The sequence below is a fragment of the Harpia harpyja genome, chromosome 14 (assembly GCF_026419915.1).
Source record: "Harpia harpyja isolate bHarHar1 chromosome 14, bHarHar1 primary haplotype, whole genome shotgun sequence".
In the NCBI taxonomy this organism is placed as follows: Eukaryota; Metazoa; Chordata; class Aves; order Accipitriformes; family Accipitridae; genus Harpia; species Harpia harpyja.
This window is the reverse complement of record NC_068953.1, coordinates 31037863-31059417: the sequence shown is the minus strand read 5'-3', so window position 1 is coordinate 31059417 and position 21555 is coordinate 31037863. Positions and strand designations below refer to the sequence as shown.

General features: G+C 36.6%; 1 protein-coding gene across 10 annotated transcripts in view; it reads right to left on the bottom strand.

Annotated features, from left to right (window-relative positions):
- The window catches only part of TCF12 (transcription factor 12), a 174752-nt gene that overhangs the window by 90031 nt on the left and 63166 nt on the right, over nucleotides 1-21555 (bottom strand). For all 10 annotated transcript variants that reach the window (XM_052807253.1, XM_052807257.1, XM_052807258.1 and 7 more), the window contains one exon: nucleotides 21320-21422. In XM_052807253.1, coding sequence (XP_052663213.1) covers nucleotides 21320-21422 — 103 coding nt within the window. The remainder of the gene's footprint in view (nucleotides 1-21319; nucleotides 21423-21555) is intronic.

The following is a 21555-nucleotide window of genomic DNA, read 5'->3' as shown; positions in this document are numbered from 1 at the left end:
TTCAGGTAGCAAAGCACCCAATTTTATTTGGAGTATAACTCAATCACAAGTGTACAGGAATGCTGAAGCCATCTCATGTAGCTCTATTTGAAATCCTAAATATGGATTTATGGCCCTGATCCTTCAAACGGCTACATACATGCTTAATGGGATTATGCATGCTTAAAGTCTCTTGGATGTAGAAGTATTTGTAAAATTAGGACTTACCTTGGGCACGCAGATCATTCAGTAGGACGCATTAGATTTATACTGACTTCTGTTACACTCTAAGACATTTGGACACTTCCCACTATATCAGGCAACCACTGAAGTAACAAATTAAACTATTTCAGCAGTATTTTACTTCCTTATATTACAAAAAGCTTATAAGGATTATTTTTTTTCCTAAAAGAAAACAGGGTACATCAGAGCATTACCAAAGCATCAGAATGCTAATTAAGTGGTCATTTTGCTTAAGATAAAAAAGTCATTATAATTAAGTAAAAGTCAGAGATTTGTTTCAAATAGCTTTTTCCACACTATCCTAGAACATTATTTCTCGAACTGGAGCTATACTGAAATATTTTGAAAAGTGAAACCACTTGAGACATTATTTGAAAAATCTTGTGTGTGTATAAGTAACAACACTTCACCTATGTGTCAGCGTATCCGAAACAGTTCAGCCACATATATACACAGTTTCACTGAGATTTTTCTTCCCTGAATAAGACCCAGTCTTTGTTTACTACTTTTTAATTCTTTTTTTAAAAGTCTTTTTTTTCCAATTACAGGCAGGAAATAAAAAGAAATGCAACTCTTTTATGTAAAGTAAATCCATCTGGATGTTTGCTGCATCCTATATTATAAACTTGTGATCCCCAACCAGAATGAGTTATAGTGAAGCTGCAGGCAAAATTGTCTCCATATACCACAATCCATTATCCCTGTCAAGTTAATGTTCCATGTTGAGCCATATGGCGTGGGTACACACTCAACAAAGGAAATTCCTTAAACTTGTTATAATCAGCACTTACAGTCATCCAGAAAAACTGACATAAACAGCTTTATTGTGTTTTGTGCATTTCAGTTGATATCCATGACAAAAAGAGGAAGCTTCAGGAAAGGGAAGGGGGGGGGTAGAATAAAGTTGCAATAATAAAAAGAGGGGAGAGGAGAGAGAGAGAGAGAGAGAGACTGTACATTTCATAATTACACATTTTCCTTAGCAAGTGATTTTCAATTACAATAAAGCTCAAGCCTCCTGACACTGATACACTGTGCCAGATTAACAAGAAACAAAAAAACCCCACCAAAACCCACTGTATCAATACTTCATTTTCAATGCAAATAAGAAATCCTACAGTTTCAAAGTGCCTGACTCATGTAAAAGATTCTCAGTTTAAAAAAAATTGAATCATTTTTAGTTTTCCTGACTTTGGAGAGAAGGTTTGCCTTCAGTTGTTGTATAATTACCAAGAATTTAACAGTCTTTCATTAACAATACCGTAATTTAAATAAAATATCTTTCTATGCATTAAGTGTAGGTCACAGATGAATTAAGGACTCCCAGAAGCCTCTGCTACCTGGCACAACCCATCACATCAAGCCTAAGTCAAGGTACAAGTAGAGCAGAACTTCATTCCAGCCCCCGCAGTGACAACAATAAAACGCTGAGAAAACACACTATCAAATACTGAACTCAGCATCAATTTCTGTTAATTACAGCCTTGTCAGCAACGTGATTATTCAAACAGCTCATGCAAATGTTAATGAGTCCTTATTTGCATATTTATTTTTTCCTTTGTTGAAATGTCATTGATTATTACATTCTACAATGATGAATGCTGCTGATGATGTGCTCTGATATGTAATTAGTCATTAAGTGGAATGAATAGATCAATTATGAAAAAGGAGTGAGATTAAGAAATATCAAACAAGACCGCCCAATGTAACTATAGAATTTTTTTTAAAGGAACTAAAATAATTTTTTGGCATTTAAAGTGCAACATCAGTAGTTTTCAATAAATAAACTACTACTTTTCTGAGGTTAAATAAGATCTTCCACATGCACTGCTACTTGGGTAATCTAATTACAATAGCCAAGCGCTTTTGTAAAAACAGTATGAAATCTGCAGAGTAACACATAGGTTTTGGGGTTTGGGTCTCGTACCCCATCCCTCCCCCAGTTTTTCAAAAAAATTATAGATGTCCCAAAACTGTTCATGTGCACACTGCAGACTGATCTTTTAGCAGAAATGAAAATAGCACTTGCAGCAGCCCCACTTTGTTTTCAAGGCAAAGACTCACATTGCCTTTTGCAACTGCCTGCTCTAACTACCCAGCCAGCGCTCGCTATTTGCAGATGAAGGGGAAACGGGAGAGAAGAGGAAGGAAGGAAAAAAAAAAAAAACCACCCAACAAAAAAAAAACCACATTACTGCAGACCAGATGGGAACATTCCACATGACCAAACCAATCAATCACCTCGGTGGGGCGCAGGTGCAACACAGCCGTGTAGCAACACACCATTTCACAGTCTATCGGGCACAAACACATGGTCACCAATCAATGGCACCCCCAGGACCTCGGGGGGAGGCTCTCTCGAGCCTTACTGGTCCATGCCTGATGACTTCATAATCACACATCATTTCATTCACTGGAGGATACAAACCAGCATTCTAATAACCTTCCCCTGAAACCGGTCATGTTGTGCATATTAATAGAGTGCCGGGTAGAGCTGAACCACCAGCTCCACGCTGCAATCTGAGCAGAGCCTGCAAGAAGGAAACAACCTGAAGCTAAGAACTTCTGCCCAAGGAAGGATAGTCAGCTCAGACCCAGATCAACGGCAACATTATTCATTTTGCCAAAATAAACTGTGCACGACACTCGCACCTTTCACAAAGCAACCCTTGAACAATAGCAAGCAAGCAGAGATAAAGGACAAAGTGGGATGAAAATCAATAGAAGAACATGTTCTGTACTTGGTGATACATTAGACAAAATTCTGAAACAAACAGGAGCATCGGTACAATGCTCTCACTGAAAAAAGTTATTTTCTTTTAAAACAAGTATCACAGATTAGTTTTAAAACAAGCAGATAAAAAAATTATGCAACGTGATGTGATCATGCCACACCAACACTTCAATCAGACCACTAACTGCTTTTGACTACAGTTTGCAAAGAAGGCCAATTACAAATGTTAATTTATGTTTGTGTTATTGATGACTTAGGAGTATAATAAACCTTACGGACATAAGGATATGGAGACATTTTGGCCAGAGCTTGTCACACTATACTGTTAATTATTTGCACTGTTAATAAGATCCTCAGGAAACAAAAGTGACAAGGAGTGCATCTTCTCTTGAAATTACATTATGCCTTGAGGCTAAAAGTCACATGAGTTGCAAATGAAAAGTAAAAGACTAATGCACATTTAGAATGTTCTAAGTGCCCAGGTAGGTAGGACTCCACCATTTGTTATCAGAGAGCTTAGTTTTACTTTTGTTTTTCTTAAACTGATTATATGAAGACCAGACACCTCTGGATTATGCAGTTAAATCAGGCAAGTGTCACATCTACTGAACCACCTCAGCTTTGCTTTTGGGCATAAATTGCTGAGAACTGCTTGGAGAAATAAGTATAGTAGGCATGATAAAAGTATAGTTGTTAGGTTGCGCTCTTAACACTACATGTTGCTTTAGGTCAATGGCAAATTCCTCCTTTCCCATCCAGGAGGCTACACAAAGGGACTACAGTATGCTTTAATTCATTAATACAAGGAGGGGGGGGAAAAAAAATCATGTCAGAAGCAGAAAGCAGATTTTTTTATAGCTAGAATCCAGATCACTTGGTGATTTGTACTGCTGTAGGCCCTTTTATCTTCTTTCCTTGGCTTCTTCCCTTCCCTATCTCAAAGATTTCAGAAAAATGCACAAAAGCATTTGCATTTTGCTCTCTATTTGGAGTCTTGGTATGATTCACCTTTTCACAGGGCCAAACCCAAGTCCTGTAATCCAAAAACTCCACACGATAAAAAGGGGGCAGACTTGGTGGTGTTAGACAAAGGAGCACAGAAGGGTTAAAGAACAAACGTGAGTAATATCAAAGGAATAATCACATACTTTTGCAGAATTATGTTGACCAGTAGTAGATGAGGAAGTGTTCTCCCTCACTAGAATACAAAAATCATTAATCAATAAATCATTAAATTAAGGGCCTGATGACCAGTTCTATTCTGGGCACTTACAGAATGCTAATTACCGTAGTATGTGGGGAACCTACAGTGTTAAAATCAGAATATCTTCTTTAATAAGATCAGGTTTTTTAGATTAAATTCAGCTTCTTTTATTGTGAAAGCTCTTGAAAAGAAATGAAAAATGTCATATAATGAATTAAGTACTAATATTAGTCACACTTCACATGCAACACAGGGCAAGCTGATGGCTATGCTACAGACTTGACATCTCTTAAGAGGCAAAAACCTAACAGCTGGCGACATTCACAATGGAAAGGGCTGGGAGGAGTTTGACAAATAATATCATCCAAAATGAAAAAGCCTCAGTAAAGCTTACCCTTACCTGGAAACATTATGCAAGAGGGAGAACAAGGGGACAGATAGCACAAGTGTCCAGGCCAGTCTGAGCACCTCACATGCCCTCCCCTGTGCTGAAATGCTACATGAGTGAAGCCAAGGACACACATGTCTCTGGTAGGAGGCACACCCCAGACACTAAACCTCTTCTCATCCTCCGACAAAACTGAGCCTCTCTTCTCATTGACTAAGGTGGGAAAGGAGTGAGGTTTTGCTTGCTTGTGACAATTTTACCTAAAAAAAGCTAAGACACAGAAAGCGAGGGTTCAGCTCAACACATAGAAACAAGAGCACAAAAGGATAAGATTTATCAGAGAAACTTCAAAAGAAAGTGTATTCCAAGATGGCAAAAGGTGGTATGGCTTGTAAGCAAGGGGATTTCTACAAAGACAGCATGAAATGCACCAGGCACAAGTTTTAGTGAACTTCTGAAAACAGTTTTTAAGAAGTACATGGCACAGGTATGAGGGATCCAATTGTTATATAAATTATATAGGCTATAAGGACATCAACAGAACAGTAACAGATTTGAATCAGTTTGTTCAAATCAGTGAGGGAGTCATGACAACAGTAACAGGAATTTTATTCCAGAAATGAAACAATGCATAACTCTGGAGACATTTCCTACAGCAAAGAACTCCAGTGAAGATTTGCTTATACTACTATTCTTACCCCTAAAATATACAGAAGCCAGTTTATTAATAAAAGATCATATATAATAATTCACAAGTATATAGTGTATAAATTAGTAAAATTTATCTTGTAAGAAGTAGCTTTGATTTCATTCACTAAAAATTAGACAAGCACCACTGTTTGGAAAGAGGGAGCTAGAAATCAATGAACAAAACAGTTAAAAAAAAAAACAACAAAAAAACCCAACTCATCAGTGCAACGGTAATTGGTTGCAAGGTTAACCTGAAATGGATTTCTGCAAGAAGTACTCTCAGTATCACAAATATACCAAAATTAGTATTTACAATAAACAGAGCTAAAAAGGTGTTGGAACTTACAACAGTTGATAGCTAAGACTGAAAGGAGTTTGTGATTTCTTGAGTAAAAATGGTTAAATGAGATGCAGTCAATGCAAATGTTACCCTAACAAGCAAAAGATGCCCGTTTGCTCAAAATTAAAAGCAGCTTTACTAGTTCCATTCAACAATGGAAAAAAACTGCAAACTGAAAAAACATAGCTAAAATTAGGTATATACTTCCCTTAGTAAATGCAATTTTTTAAGCATTCAAAGCCAAAGAAAATCTGTAATACTACTAAAAATGTTCTTTAACTACTATAGAAACATACAAACCTAGCTAAATTGAATGCTTTAAAGTTTAGATACAAGCTACTGCTTCGCTGGTCCCTTTTATCTAATCATCTGTACTGATGTTACTCAGCTTTACCCAGGGTCAACAAAAACTATTCATTTTACATTTTGCCTAACTGGATTCCTTATGATCAGCTGTTAGCATCAAGCTGTCTGATTTCTATTCAGGCTTCACAGCTGGATTCATTATAAAAAAGGAATATTAAACCTTGGGCAGGCATAACTGGTTTTAACTTCAAAACAAGCATTTTTAAAACTAATCATGCTGCACTTTCAGGTATTAAATAAAATTTTCATTCCAATATATTTTTTTTAATATGACACAGACTGCATTTATTTAAGAATTTCCAGTAGCTCTCAAAGTTGCAGCTAACAAACCCAAATTTTTAAATGAGAAATTAAAAAAAAAAAAAAAAAATCAGGGAAAGGACCAAGATTTTATCTTCTGTCAATAAAAGTCTCATTGCAAATAAGAGCTGGAATTACATTGAGGTGGGGGGGGGTATTCATTTTTAAAAAGGTATAAGGAATGTTTTGGGTTTTGTTTTTACAGTAGTTACTGAGTTGGACCTTAAGGAGTTGGTATCTTTCACATTCTCAACAATAAGAAGGATTTTTAAATTATGACATAGAGAATGCCTACACCACTTACAGCTATTTTATATTTAAAGGCTGTTCTTGATAATGAAAATATTTTCCACAAGATGGATAGTTGTTCTAAAAAAAGAAAAATCAATATCCTCAGGGGGAAAAAAAATTGTCTTCCAAAACAGAAAATAGATGAGCAGCTCTCCCAACAATGCTTATTTAAGCAAATATTTGAAAGGAATCAACAGGACAAAAAGGAGAAAGGCAGCCTAAGTTAGAAAAGGTGGTTCTGTGTACGCATGCAAAAGATGAAATATGGCCATCTAGTAATTCACAGTTACATTTCCACTCCCTTTTTAAAATCACTGCAAAAGTCTGCTGGTGAAGAACAGGTAAAGTTTCTCAGGGGGAGGGAGTAGAGAAGGCGAAGGGCGACCTCCTTATCCTCATGACAACAGGCTACAAAGGGAGTTAGTGATTCCACTGATCACACAGGAAAGGGAGAACACGGGAATACATATTGTCAAAAAGACAGTCAAAAGCAAAAATGCAGGAAGGGTAAGAACATAAATAATTAAGAATTTAAAAAAAAAAGAAAGCTCTAAAAATTTACTTGCTGTAGTTTGTCACTTCCTTTGTCTTACTATTGACATTCTACTTCCATAAATTTGCAAAACTGGGAAAGATGCATCTTGCCACAACAAAATAGTCAATGCGTATCAGTTTAGATCACTGAATTTGAAAACTGAACAACTGGATATGAATTTAAGTTTACCTGCTACAAACTTTGAACTATTTAAAAAGCATGAATTGCATTAAATCCTAAAAACATTAAGATATATTTTTAAAATGTTCTTTGTAGGGTGGTCCCCCAAGCTCCCCATAGCAGATTTATGGACCTCTGCAAGGAAACAGTTGATCAGGTATCTATTCAGTATCTTGAAACTTCAGGTTTTATTACCAGCTGCCACTAATTCTGTCTTACAGGCCAATACAACCAAAGAATGTATCCAAAGAGAGACACAATCAGGAAAGCTATGAAACTCATTACACACATTGGTTTATTGGCAATAAAGAAAAAAAAGAAGGAAAAAAACCCCAGGAAAACACATTTCAGACAGTATCCTGCAGTTACAATCACTTGACATGATTCTTGTAACAAATTAAAAAAATAATAATAAAAAAACTTCAAACAAAAGATTATTAAAGTAATATTGTCTTTTTAAAGCCCAACGAGTTCTTTTTGTGCCTTATTTCCGATTTTGGTCAGCCATGTCCTCTGCATATATATTTATACATGATATGACCCTTTTTGTTATCTACAAGCAGAAATAAAATGTGGAAAAGTTTGGATTTAGTACTTTCTAAACTGGTCAGCAGAGTAAGCTCAGATGGCTAGTTGAACAAAACATCCTTAGGGAGACAGAGCCACCCCAGAGGCTTTGTGGGCAGAAAATCTTTAGGCAAAGTGATTCATTATGTGTGGCAAGATGACTGTGACATCTAAAGATTCTTGCCTTGAGCAGTATGGTACATGCTACAAGGGATCAAGCGTTCTGAAAAGCATCCACGCACGTCTCAGAACCTTCAGTAAAAGGGACATGTTTTCAGTAACAAAATACTGGACACTAAAAATGTGTGTATGAATTAGCTTTTTGCAGTGGAAACCTGTGAAGTTCCCCTTCAGCATGTCTGAAGCCATGCTGTTGACCTAACATAGAAATAAGTAAATTTTTACTAATTTTGCATTCAAACTCACTCTTTCAGAGTCTAACCAAAGGATGTTTTAACATCTGGCTCATATTCCTTCCTCCAATGTAATTAAGCCATAGCCTTGCAGGTTTGTTTAGAAGTTGGCCATCAATAAATGATTATTTTTCCACTTTAAAACATATTTTCCTATAGCGGCTTTTATTATCCTCTTGTCCATTCACCACAACTTCTAGCTCTTCTAACAGAGGATCAGACAATGCATTACTACACCTCCATTGCAATATAAGAAGAGTTTTGATCTTCCAAATCTAGTGCACAGTAATCAGTCCTGTGAAGGAGACTACTTACTGTGCTACACAGCACCCCTGTTCAGAACCTGCATTTAACAACCACTTAGAAGATACCAGTTTTGAATGTACAAATGTCTCACAAACAAGCAAAAAGACCCACATTGGAACAGAAGAAAGACTCGTCTACCACGGTATCCCACTGATAGCACTGGCCAGTAACAGGTGCACAGAGAAAGAACCGCAAAAAACCTGAGTTAATGTGAAGAATGATGTGCTCTAAATTTCAACAGTCACATGCTATAGCCAAGGAAGTACCATATTCTAAGTAACAACAGAGCATAAACAGATTTAAAACTTTATTTTCTTTTTATTTAAGATGAAGGAAACAAAAAGAAAGTATATCTACAAAGAGCAAGACATCTGCATAAAACCACAAAAAATGGCCTTTCTTAAAACTGTCAAAAAAGTCAACCGATCAAGGAAGACAGACAAGCCAGGTAAAGACAGGAAAAATCCCAAAGTGCAGCTGAGTGCGAGCCTTATAGAAGCGCTCAGGTGTAACAGTGTACTGATCCAGATGGGTGCATTCAAGGGACAAAAATACAAGTTTAACTGCACACTAAAACTACAGTAAAATTATACTCTATATTTGAGGGCAGATGATTCTGTTGATGATTTTAGTGTAAATTAAAGTTTACATTATTTTCTACCTCTGATGTTTTGGCATTTTTTGAAGAAAATAAATTGGACCAATGACACATAATCGTGTTGCATTAGCAAACAAGAAAGCAACATAAAAGTACCATCAAGAAAATAGGACAGATTGGATAGAAGGGCAGTGGCAACTTTAAAAACATAGCTTTCAGTTACTGGGACCTGGATAACATTTTCTCCCGATGAATCACTGCCTTTCAATTTGGTGTTTTATTTCACATCGGTTTACTGGCATTTGCACTATGTCTCTATCATGAGACCAACTGCGTCTATGCTGGGGAAAGAGGAGGAGGCACACAAAACAGAAATTCGGAGAAGTACAGTCAACAGGGAAGCTTGCCTCCTTCATATTGCAGAATGTCAACCAAGCACTAAAGAGCCAGCTAAAGTCAGTATCTTGAGTTCAAGACATTTGTGCTCCAAATTTTTTTCTATGTAGGTAAAATGAGATAAATCAATACAGAAAATCCTCTATATTTAAAAAATTGTTCTTTACCTTCACTCTGTTCTAAATATATTGCTGAAAGCCCACTGTTTATTGTGTATACATAAGCAAACTATCCTACATAAAATGGTTACCAACTGGAGAAACACATGGGCTTTTTCCTTCTGCCAGCAAAACATATTAGTTTTCATAGTTTGCAACTGTGCCACTAAAACCAACAAAAACCAGCAGTGTTTCTTTCCTGGCCCTTCTCCCTTTACTCCCCACTCCAAAATACTGAAGAAACAGGTTTATACTCAATTTAACAGCTTTACAAAGTTGTTTGGTTTTTTTTTTTACCATGTACCTTTTGAACCACATTTCTAGGAAGATACATTTCTAATGTAATAGCAAAAATATAAGTGAATTAAAGAATATACACATATACTGGTCAAAAATATTCATTACAATTGTGCACAGGGCTTACTGCCAGATAGCTGTCAAACAAAGGAACAAAATCATACAGTTGTTTGGCACTCAAGGCTGAAATCATTGTGAAACATGCACTGTTTATAAATTGTCATTGATGAATAAAAGCAGCGAACAAAAAAATTAAAGGAAATGCATTCAAGCACCAGAAAGAGAAGACAATCATCGCTCCTCCTTCCACCACTCTCAGTAATCAAACAAAACAAAATAACTCCCAAGCCCCCAGTATGCTGAGCAAGAGCAATGTAGCGGTGCAAGGTAAACTGAGCATTGCATGAAGGAGTGACTTCAACTTGTGCCCTTATAGCTCAACCCGAAGTACCCAGGAAAGTGATAGATTCAGACACCTGAAAAAAAGTGGCATGTGGATTCCTCAGCTTTATTATTTATAAAATAATATTTTAAACACTATTAATGGCAGTGACATTTATCTTAGCTTAAAAATATCAATCCCAGAAGATGTAAAGAAAAATTGTTTCAGTGATGGCAAAATATATTAGCAGATCTTTCACCATAGAACATAGCACTGCTGAAAAAAATATCACCTCACCTATCATTGTGAAGAAAGACTTAATTCACGTCAGGTGAAAGGATGACATTTCTCTAAGTACAAAGTAAGACAGAATTGTATCCCAGAAGATAAGCAAGAGCTCAGTTTCTGATCATGCCTATCTGTACCAATTTCAGTATCTTTCAAACTTGAAGTTGTATAACAATGTAACACATCTATATGGAAACAAAATCTCCTCTAAAATCAAAGACAAAACAACTTATCTCATTTTTTGACTGACAAGTAGAATATTAAGGTATGCTAAATGCTTTCTATAGTATAACACACATATGAGCTTCTGCAAACTCCTCTGAAGTTAGGGTGATGTGATCAGAAGATTCTCTACAATATTTCATAAGGCAATGCAACTTCTAAGATAGGTAAGACATATTTAAGAAATATGGTTCTGCAAGGAATTAATTTTTGTAAATCTCTATTTACATTTATTAAGCAGGTCAATCAGCCTGTAGTTTAAGTTGGAAAGTACTTCGATTCCAAATACATAAATAAATTAATTCTGAGGTGACAGCTTGTAATGGACTAGCAATATGTGAAACAAATAAATGATGTCACAGGAAAGAAATGAATGCAGTCAGAAACAGAAATGTTATTTACCACAGCAAAATAGTAAGGCAAAACTTCACTTCGCTCCTACGATGCAGAAAATGTACTTAAAACTGCAGTACCCTGATAAAGAGTGTACAAGTACTCACTTTCCTATCTCTGCAGAACTTTTTTTAAACATGATACAAATTTATTTATGATACAGTCACACACATAGGTATTCAGTGCAGACCCCAGGGATCACCCTGGAAGCTTACAAGACTGTTAACAAAGTCCCACATTACTCTCAAGACTTCAGCTTTCTATGTCCCATTGTATAAGAGGAAGAAATTGCAAGACACCTTATTTGTATTGCATTTATACCTAAAGTGCCAGGCTTATTTTTGAGGTCCCTATTACACTGGAAGTAAACTAAAATTTTGTTACAGTTATTGGTTTTGCACATGGTCTGTACAATCCCAATTTGAATTTACACATTACATATTTTAGTGCACTTGGTTCCCAACTACCTTTAAGGCTCATGGCCAGACCTCAGCAGTTTTAGGAAAAACTGTAATGATCAGTCTCAACCTATTTCAATAGTAATCACCGTGTTTCTTCCCCATTCCCATTTCAATGAACCTTTTTTATTTAATCACTGAACTTAAGGCTACTGCTTTCTTTAAAGGAATCAGTAGCAGTAATCCCAAATACTGTCAGTTTCTTAAATTATGTGTGTAACACAACATCACATAAAATGATGTATCAACTCTCCTGTTTCACCTTCAGATGGGGGACCCCTGTGAGCATCTTCCAAAAAAACCTCCCAAACAAACAGCACCCTCCCTCCACCAAATGCATCCTGGTGAAGCTTCCACACATAAGGATAACAAGGTTTCTATTTCTCAAAGCGACCCTCCATCTGGATGCCTAAGAAATAACTCCGCAGAATTTTCAGCTGACTTCCCAATATACATATATGCATTAGAGTGACAGAAGCTGAACACCCATCTGAAAGCCACAGTGCTGTTAGCCTTCAGAGAAAGCGTAAAAAGACAGCAACCAAGAAAGCCTCGCAAATAAAGCGAGATATTACCATTGCTTAACAGAATGAGTTGCAGTTTCTCTGATCTTCTGCACATTTCTGTTACGTGAAAATCCTTCACCCACTTTTCAGAAACAAAACTTTGATGCAATATTGGACTGAAGTCAAAGTATCCAGACATTATTTTTAAATCAAATTTAAAAAATTTTGTTTTCTTATCATGATACTTGTTCCATTAATCCACTATATCGTTGAAGCATTGCACACCTTATAACTCCAGCGAAAATGCAGTGGCCACTCAGGCAACTCACAAAAACAATAGTATTAGAGGTCCAACACCTTCATGCACCTAAAAAATAAAATTACATCTTCTATAGGCTCACTCATTCAATTTCACCTGTTTTGCCTTCCTCTCTGAGGTATCTGTGTATCTAAACAAAGCCAGGTTTCCAGCAGCAACAACCATTTGACTCACTAAACCCCAGTCTCTAAAGAAAACTATTAACAACTTCAAATCATATTAATGCAAATACTATAATGCCCCAAATCACAAAAGCCACTTGTTTTGGCACAAGCAGCCTAGTTACAACATATTGGTTGACCAGTTCAGTATATAATCACTGGATAGAGGCTGCTGCATTTATTAAAAACTGGACTGCTAGCAACTGACAGGCTACACCTACATGCACACAAGAATGAAAAAAAATTAATGGAATGAAATAGAGATTAAGTAAATGATTTTTATGCACCTGGCAATAAGCAAACATCTTTATTGCAAAACAAAGACAAGCCATGAAAAATTACAAAATTATCTTTTAATCACCAGTGAGCTTTCTACAGTCTCCTATTTGAACAGGATAATAGTTATTATGTAGATCCCTAAGCAACTGCCTCATGGGGAAGTTACATCACCAGTATGGGAAAGAATCACTCCCTCCTCCCTTCTCCCTGGAAAGGAGCTTGGCGCCTTCAGACAGACTGCAATTTAAAATCCTACAGCTTCACCCAGCTGATCCCATCCACTGGAACACATCTACAAGTGCCCAGGGATGGCAGGAACCACAGGAGAGAAATATGCCCTTTCAGCATTTCATGCACTGATGAGCCTTGTAACAGATAAACATATCCTAAAGCGGCTAAACTGACATGTTATAACAAAGAGGAAACGCAAGACTTAAAAATTTCATCAGATTACTATTTATTCCCCTTTTCAGAGGCAGGGTACACTGTGAATACATCAACACTCAAATGTATCAGACTGCATTAACTAAAAACCAAGCTTTGCAGAACAAATTTTATCAGAACTAAGATATTTCAAAATTTAAAAGCCACAGACTTGCATGTTTAAATTCCCAGACTGGCTTTTCGAAAGTACTTAGTATGACAAAAATTTGGGGTATAAGTGTGGGACCTTTTTGAAGAAGGCAACTTTTAATCTTCCTCCAACACGATTAAAACTAGGTCCCATTTTTCTCCCCCTTGAGCGCACAGTGCCAGCAATACTACTGCCCATGGGCCACCAGAACTGCAAGTTCTGCTTGCGGGACGTGCTGTGGATTAGCAGAGAGTTCTGAGAGTCCTGTGAAGGTACCTGTGGCACTGGTAGTATCCAGCAAAAAGGTATCAGCAGCTCTTCCCAGCACAATGTTAAATCATACAGTTTGATGGATTTTCAAGGACAGATTTCTTCACTTCCTTACTTGGCAGAAAGAAAAAACTTCTCTGGGTTTTTCCTTGAACCACAGCACTGCACAGTAAGTCTGGAAACAACTCCAATACTGGTTTGGAGATGATAAAAATCTTCTAAACTTGCACGCCACTACCCACGCTCGTTAAGGATAAACTGCCTCAACGCTCCGGCATACTCCCGCAGCCGGCGGATCAGCAGCAGGGAGGGGGGAAGGCCGACCGCTGTGCACCTGCTCACCCCTCTCTTCACCGCCCTGCGCTGGGCGCTGCCGAAGGCAGCGAGGGGAGGCAGGGGAGCAGGCAGGCAGCTGCGACCAACCACGCACCTACCTGGCAGACCCACACCTGAGCACCACCTGAGGAGGGTTGTTAGGGCCCCTCTGCCGCAGCTGCTAACTAGGAAGAAGATGAAAGTCTCAAGGGGAAGAGAGCACAAGTGGACACCTGCTACAGCATAACATTACAAAGGATGCCAGCCCCCTGCTACGTTTGTAGAAAGCCTTGAGGTATGACTGTATTTAAAGAAATGTTAGGAAAGCTATTTGATTGAAATATTACTGTAAACAGAAGGGAAAATTAAGCTTAACACACACTCTTGTGAGCAAAAACCCAAGGGTAAAAATGCCCTGCACTTAGCACTGTCACTAAATGACTGTGTAATTTAATTTCCCAGAAACCCATTAGCTTTCACAAAAGGAAAATGAAGAGCAGATGAGAGCAATTCTTTGGTGTGAGTGGAATTTATTTAATGTAATACCTGGGGGGAGGGAAGAAAAAAAAAAAAAAAAGAAAAAAGATGAATCTGAAACTGTACCAACAGATACAAAACATCACATCACTAGAAAGCTTGAGCCTGCAGATTAGTGGGTCTGCACCAGCAGTAACCAGCATGTCAGGTCCAAGGTTTTACAGGTACGACTGATGAGAGCCTGCCTCTGCTCAACACACCATGCCAAAGCTGGGACACAGCCAAATGAAGAAACACCCCAGAACAAAAAGATTGCTAGCATTTAAAAGGAAGGGGCAGGACCTCAATTTTTTTATGGAGATTTTTGTATATTCATAGATGAAGCAAATGATACATGTAGGTATCTGGAAGAGGGAAGAAGTCATTGAAATTTAACTTAAAACTTTACTCTGGGTTTGAAATTTTCATTATAAAACCCCGAATACTACAAAATTCACATTAGGTTCATATTAGGCTTTTAGCCAATCTGTAGTATATAAAACCAGTGTCAATCAAGCAATTAAGCATAGTGACATGCCCCAAAAGGAAAACAAACATTCTTAGAAGGAATTTAAATGTAAATCTTCCATTTGCCAGATTCATTATACGCAATGATTTGGAAAAAACTAATTAAAAAAAAACAAAACCACATAAGCCTATCTGAAGAAACAAAACATGAAGCTTTACTGTGGTGAAGCAATGGCAACACTTACTTTGGGAAAAGTAGCCATGATGTATTACATACAGATAAGTCAGCATCTTGATATTTTTTAGCTTTAATAATCAAAACAGTAAGTGATTTGATAAAATGTAAATGTAATGCTGTGAAACTGCATGACACCAGTTACTGTAAAGTGAATTTCAAGGAACTTTTCCAGCATGGGAAGTTTACAATCTATGGCTTGTGGTGGACCCATGTCTTACAGCAGGAGACCAGTACCCCTAAGTATTTAAACTGTGGATGATCTTATACTCACATCTTTTTTACTAAGAAAAGTTTTTCTGAACTCTTAGCCTACAATAATATTTGACAGATAATTATGCACTATGTGAAGCTTATTAACTATCCTTTAACATTTTTCTTTCGACTTACTGCCCTACTCCTGTAAATGAGATGAACTGAAGCACTTGCCATAAACTTTGTTGTGCCCCTATTTTGTCATTTTCTTCTTTTAACATTTTCCTTTTTCTTCCTAATGAATTCTCTGAAGGATACAAAATATTCTGTCCCCACTATTCTCCAAGTTAATACTGCTGTAACTGCTTATAAATTATTTCAGATCAATCTTGCCATTACTCATGTCTCTGGAGATCATTTCCGTTGTGATGCCTATTTTATTCCATGTGTTAAATTAGTCATGACTACAGAAGGCAATTCAAGGAAATCTAACTATTATTTTGGACAAACACAAGGTCTGCCAACTCACTGCTCACATCTGCCCTCTCCCCTCCTAAAAGGTAATTAAAACAAGGTTCATAGCAAAAACTATAACGGCATCATTCTTAACATTTGCCATTTTAATAACGATTTACACTTGCTTGCTTCCTACTATTGCCTTCACCATCATAAAGGCATTTGATAATAAGCTCTATCTCTTCGATTCCAAATGTCTTGTACTGAAGGGCTACTGAGGAAGAAAATTAGCCGTTTTCCTGAAGATTAGATTCTTAACTGAGAAACAATTCAGATGCATGCCTACTTTTAATTGTATCTTAAAGTTCAAAAGCCTCTCCTTTTATTGAGAATAACCTTTCCCAAATTAAGGTTTAAAAGGCTTACATTGCTCGTTCAAGAACAATATCAATAGTGGAAAGCTTACAGAGGCTTCAGCCATTTACTGTGTTGCTTCAAAAAAATGCCCCTAATGTTCATCTTTTAAAATACTTACTACTCTATCCAAGCCAACTGCAGTGCTTAACTTACAAGTAAAAAAAATAAGATTTTACAATAAAAATTAGACCTAATAATTTCACTAGTTTGAAAGACACACTGGCAGAAGCAGCCATTCTTACAAACCTACACAATCAGGCAATCAAGTCAATTAAGCGAACAGTAACTCTAAAATCAGAAGGCACCCCAATCCAGATATTGATCGCTCATTTATATGATTAATCCACAAAACGAGTCTTCAGTTTCACAGTAGCTCGTGAGACTACCTTTGAAAATTCATGGAATTTGGCTTCAACACATCAAGCACCTCTCCACTCCTGCCACCCTTTGCTCCACACAGCAATTTCTACCCAGCACATACCTATTAACCACCTGCTACATTGGTACAAGACAGTTAAACACTAATAGAGGGTAAAATAAATGGTGTATATATAGATGTAATTTACTTGCAAACTCTGTTTTGTGAAGCCTGATGACAAACCACCCAAGTGATTCAAGCGCATCAAGTACAACCAACATTAAAGGAAGCCACACTGCAAAAAAGCCAAAAATGTATTACTCTGCTTCCATTAGAGAGTACTTTGTTTGGTTCTTTCACCTATTTATTTCAATCAGGTCAAGAATCAGGCTTACCCTTTATATTCACAGTATAAATAGTCAGAGTACAAGAAACTATATTTTGATTAACAGTCTGAATCATTTATAGCTCTAATTACTGTAACAAGCTTCTACTCACTCCCTTCCTCGTAAATACTAACTGATTTATGTCTTGACTTCCCTGCATTGTCAGGTCCTTCGTACTCTTAATGCTGGCCATAAGAAAATATCATGGCCATACCTAGCATAAAGCAGAAATTAGTTCATTAGGAAGAGGAGCACAGTCACCACCTCACTAGGGTACTAACAGAGGTGAGTGTTATAACAGCAACAGCTGATATGAAATACACTAGTAACTACAACCCTGCAGCTGATCTACTAGAGTCAGTGAGTAGGTGAGGTCAGGAAGATCCAAATGATACGAAATCCTCCATTCCCACACAATCAGAGTTTCCGATTATGACAGTTTCCAGTTACCTTGGTTGACAGGCCTTCAAACCCTGTGGCTAGCTCAGGAACACCCTGAGCTCTAAAATTTAGCCCAATTAAACTGTAAAGCAACCAGTTAAAGGAATAATGAGAAAGCAAGGAAGTGAAAGAAACCTTGGAAGAATGATCTCTCTCTATTTCAAGTGACCAGTTTCAACACAGCAAGCTTATGTTCAACCACCATCTTTTCATTCGCTATTGACTAAATTTTTTAATGACTTTTTATCATGTACAAGGTTGCGGAACTGTGTAGTACACAGACAATGAGCACGGAGCACAAAAGTTTTGCCTTTATCCTTTCTACCTCTTGTGGAAAGACAGACACACAAAAGAAATGAAGTCACCTACTTCAAATTTTCAACACCGACCGACAAAAACCCCTTTAAGCTATACTCAAGAATGATCTGCTTGCTTTCTTCCTGGTAAGCAGAAGTAGAAAAGCTCAGTAGAATAAAGTCCAGGGAACAGTACAACAGAAGATACAATACCACATGCTTGAAGGGTCCTAGCAAAAAACTGACCTCTACTTGCAAGTGCAGAGCACTACAAGGCAGCAGAATTACAGAGAAAAGAATATCGTATCCTTGTGAATAGTTTTCTAGAATGTAATTAAAAGAGAAAGTGTTGAATAAGCAAAGATTATCAAGTCTAAATGGAGCTACAATACCACCAATATATCTTAGCCTGATTTTCTACATATCTCTATGGATACCAACAAACTATGCTGGTGCCAAGAGGATTCTGTGGTTTTACTTAAAATACAAGCAATGGCCCTTCTTTTTTTATACTAACAAATCAACAGGATAATTCTGGAATTCATTAGTGAAGAACGCTAACCAATCCAACATAATAGCTTTACTTCCTCTGCAAAACACTTCAAAAAATATCTAAATGAATATGGAAATGCATCTTTCTGTGGCAAATTGTTCATTATTGAATCATTATCAACTCTTGTTAGACAAAATTTCTCTCTTTTGCAATGTACAAGATCATTAAAATGTTTGAGAGCTCCATCATGAAAGACAGTGGCACTTTATAATCCACTATCTCTTCAGGCAAATATGCTTACGGCTGAACATAATACACAAAATAACAACATCCCCTTGACACACAATTCTTTCTTTTAATGGTGCTCTTAAGTGTTGACAGCAATGGTGAAATATGTTGTTGCTCTTTCTTTTTTTTTTAAATAGTTTTTAACTATTTCAGAGATGTATTTCAGTCATGATAAAATGTTGGCAAGGGATGTATTTCTTAGATCTTCAGCGTGGAACCCCAGATGCTCCATCGCTATTAGCCTACTGAAATATTTCCTATAAGCTCATCAAGTTCATGTTCTTAGCCTCCATCTCCTTTTAGCCTCTAAAGATCACAGAATAATCAATCAATGCATTAAATATCATCTACAGTAACTAATAAAATGGATGTTTTCATTCTGTTTATGGGAACATGTCCACAATTTGATATTAACAAACTGTGTAACATCTTTTTGTCTAAAAAATACTTAAGACAACATCTCATTTTTCTTTTCAATAACAGACAGAAAACCATAAACACAGATAGTGGTACTACACAGAAAACTACTACTCAATGTTTTTATGTAGTTTGTATCATTCCTCTCTCCAACCTTTCAGCATCAACTTAAGATATGCTGCAAAAATTCATGCTGTGAAAGTATGATATACAAAGCTGCATCCTATACTGTAACATAAGTAAAATTAATATAATTTCTTGTTATGACAAACCAAAACACACAGGTGGAATACTTTTAAAAGCATACTTTTAGACTTTTGAGGTGTACATTTCTTAGAGATACATACTGAAAGCTTTCTATAATTCCTTGCTGCATATAGAAGGAAACGAAGTACTATTGCTCCAACAAAATAACATCTACAAGAACTGTTAGCCATAAAGCATTACAAAACTATTTCATTTTACAGCTGCTTTGGGCAAATGACTGATACATACACACCTTGCAATTCATTAATTCTCTCTACAAAACAATTTCAATGAAGGCTTCTCAAATCTGTATTAATGATGTAATTCTATTATGTCTAATGGAATCACCTAGCCATCTCTTCAATAAAACTGAAAAACTAAGAACATATAGTTGTACCAATTCTTTTCTTCATGTATTTAAAGCCATATATTCTTTAGAAATTGGATGGCTCAAAATAAAAGCATAAGCAAAAAGTTTGCCTTTGGTAATACAAATTTAAAAAAAAAAAAAAAATCAAACTTTGCTAGGTATTTTTGTAAAATAAAATCAGTATCAGCTACAAAGCCTAGAGCCATTCCATACGTGCTACTGATCAAAATACTGGAGAAGTGTTTGAAGTAATTTGTCTTTTTAGTCTCCCATATTTAAAAAAAGACAACATATTTGAAAGAGCATTGGGAGGGAAGTTCTACTCCGCTTTATCAAAATAACCAAGGGGAACTACATTTTAGCTTTACTGTCTTCAGATATAAGTATCATTGACCAATTGACATGCACTCTTTCTAAACAAAGACTACAGCCACAGTCATTTTAAAATTATATATTTTTACGTTCATATAGGAAGGTTTAAATTAAATTCTGTTTTCAGCAATAGCTGTGCTTAGCCTCTATTTCAGAGAAAATTAAAGTAGTAAACAGAGACTGAGCAAAGTAGAAAGATTTCCAAAAGAAATTGCAGACCACCAGGATTTGGATTTAGGTAATCCACTTAGATTACCATGGCTATGTCTTAAAAGGACAATACTGAGATCACAAAATAGGTCACGTCTACAAGATGCAGAATATGCAAGTGAAACAATGTCAAACGTACAAATTCAGAACAAACATTCAGAGTCATCCCTAAGTTTAAGATGCAAGAGAAAAACATTGTCCCAAGACCATGTACTGCCAAGTAATAAATATTTTGAAATCAACATTTTTATGCTTCAAACTGGAATAAGGAGAAGAAGAGTTTCAAACAATCCCATCAATACATTAACATGTTTCAGGTAACACAAAAGTGCAGGCAACGAAGACAAAGCTTTCAATACCCAAGCCCACAATATAATACACGTTTTGCTTCCTTGTTTCTCCAGTTTCAAAAGCAGAAAATGTCAGACACCCACAGGCCTGGAAGCAGTAACAACATTTGCCTAGCAAAATAAGAGTTTGCTTCTATTTCTTAGAAGTGACAACATTTCTAATATAACAAATATCAAAGAAATTAGAAAATGAAAAATAAGAGGCAAGCCCTCAAATTATTAACTGAAGAAAAGCCTAAAGCATATTGGTAGGTAGTTCAGGAATCCATAGTGTTAGAAAAATAATTTTCTTTTTTTTTAATGCACAAATTAAAAATTGCTATAGATGTCTTCTCAGCAAAAGTTAAGGAAATTTAGCCTTAAAATAATTTAGAATTTACAAGAGAAATGTAAAAATCAAATCAAAATATACCAGCTTTCTAGATCAACTTGAGAAAATCTAGGTGGTTCCATCTTCTAAAAAGTCCTGGACAATGGCCTTTATGAGGAATTTGCCCAACGTAAAAAGATTTCAATAGGAAACTCAGTGTTGCTATGAGAAACAGAGCAACTTCCAGATGCTTGACATGTCAGGCCTAGACAAGGGAATGAAAAATGTCTCTTTCTGACCAAAGAGGCTTTGAGGGGATACTCGAAAAGAATTACCTACTTACCCATCAGATTTGAGTTCATGAAAGGTGTCGGGGACAATCCTTCATGGGGCCCTAATCGACTGTCATTCAAGTGATCACTGTAATGAGGACTGTCTGCAAAACCCTAGAGAAAAAAAGACCAGAGTATTAAACAGATTATTTGGCAGCCCTGCTAATTGAGTGTAATGACACTTTCCTAATTAAATGTGCAGAGTCACAATTGGTCATTAATCACAAAAGTTGGCTTTCGGGTCTAT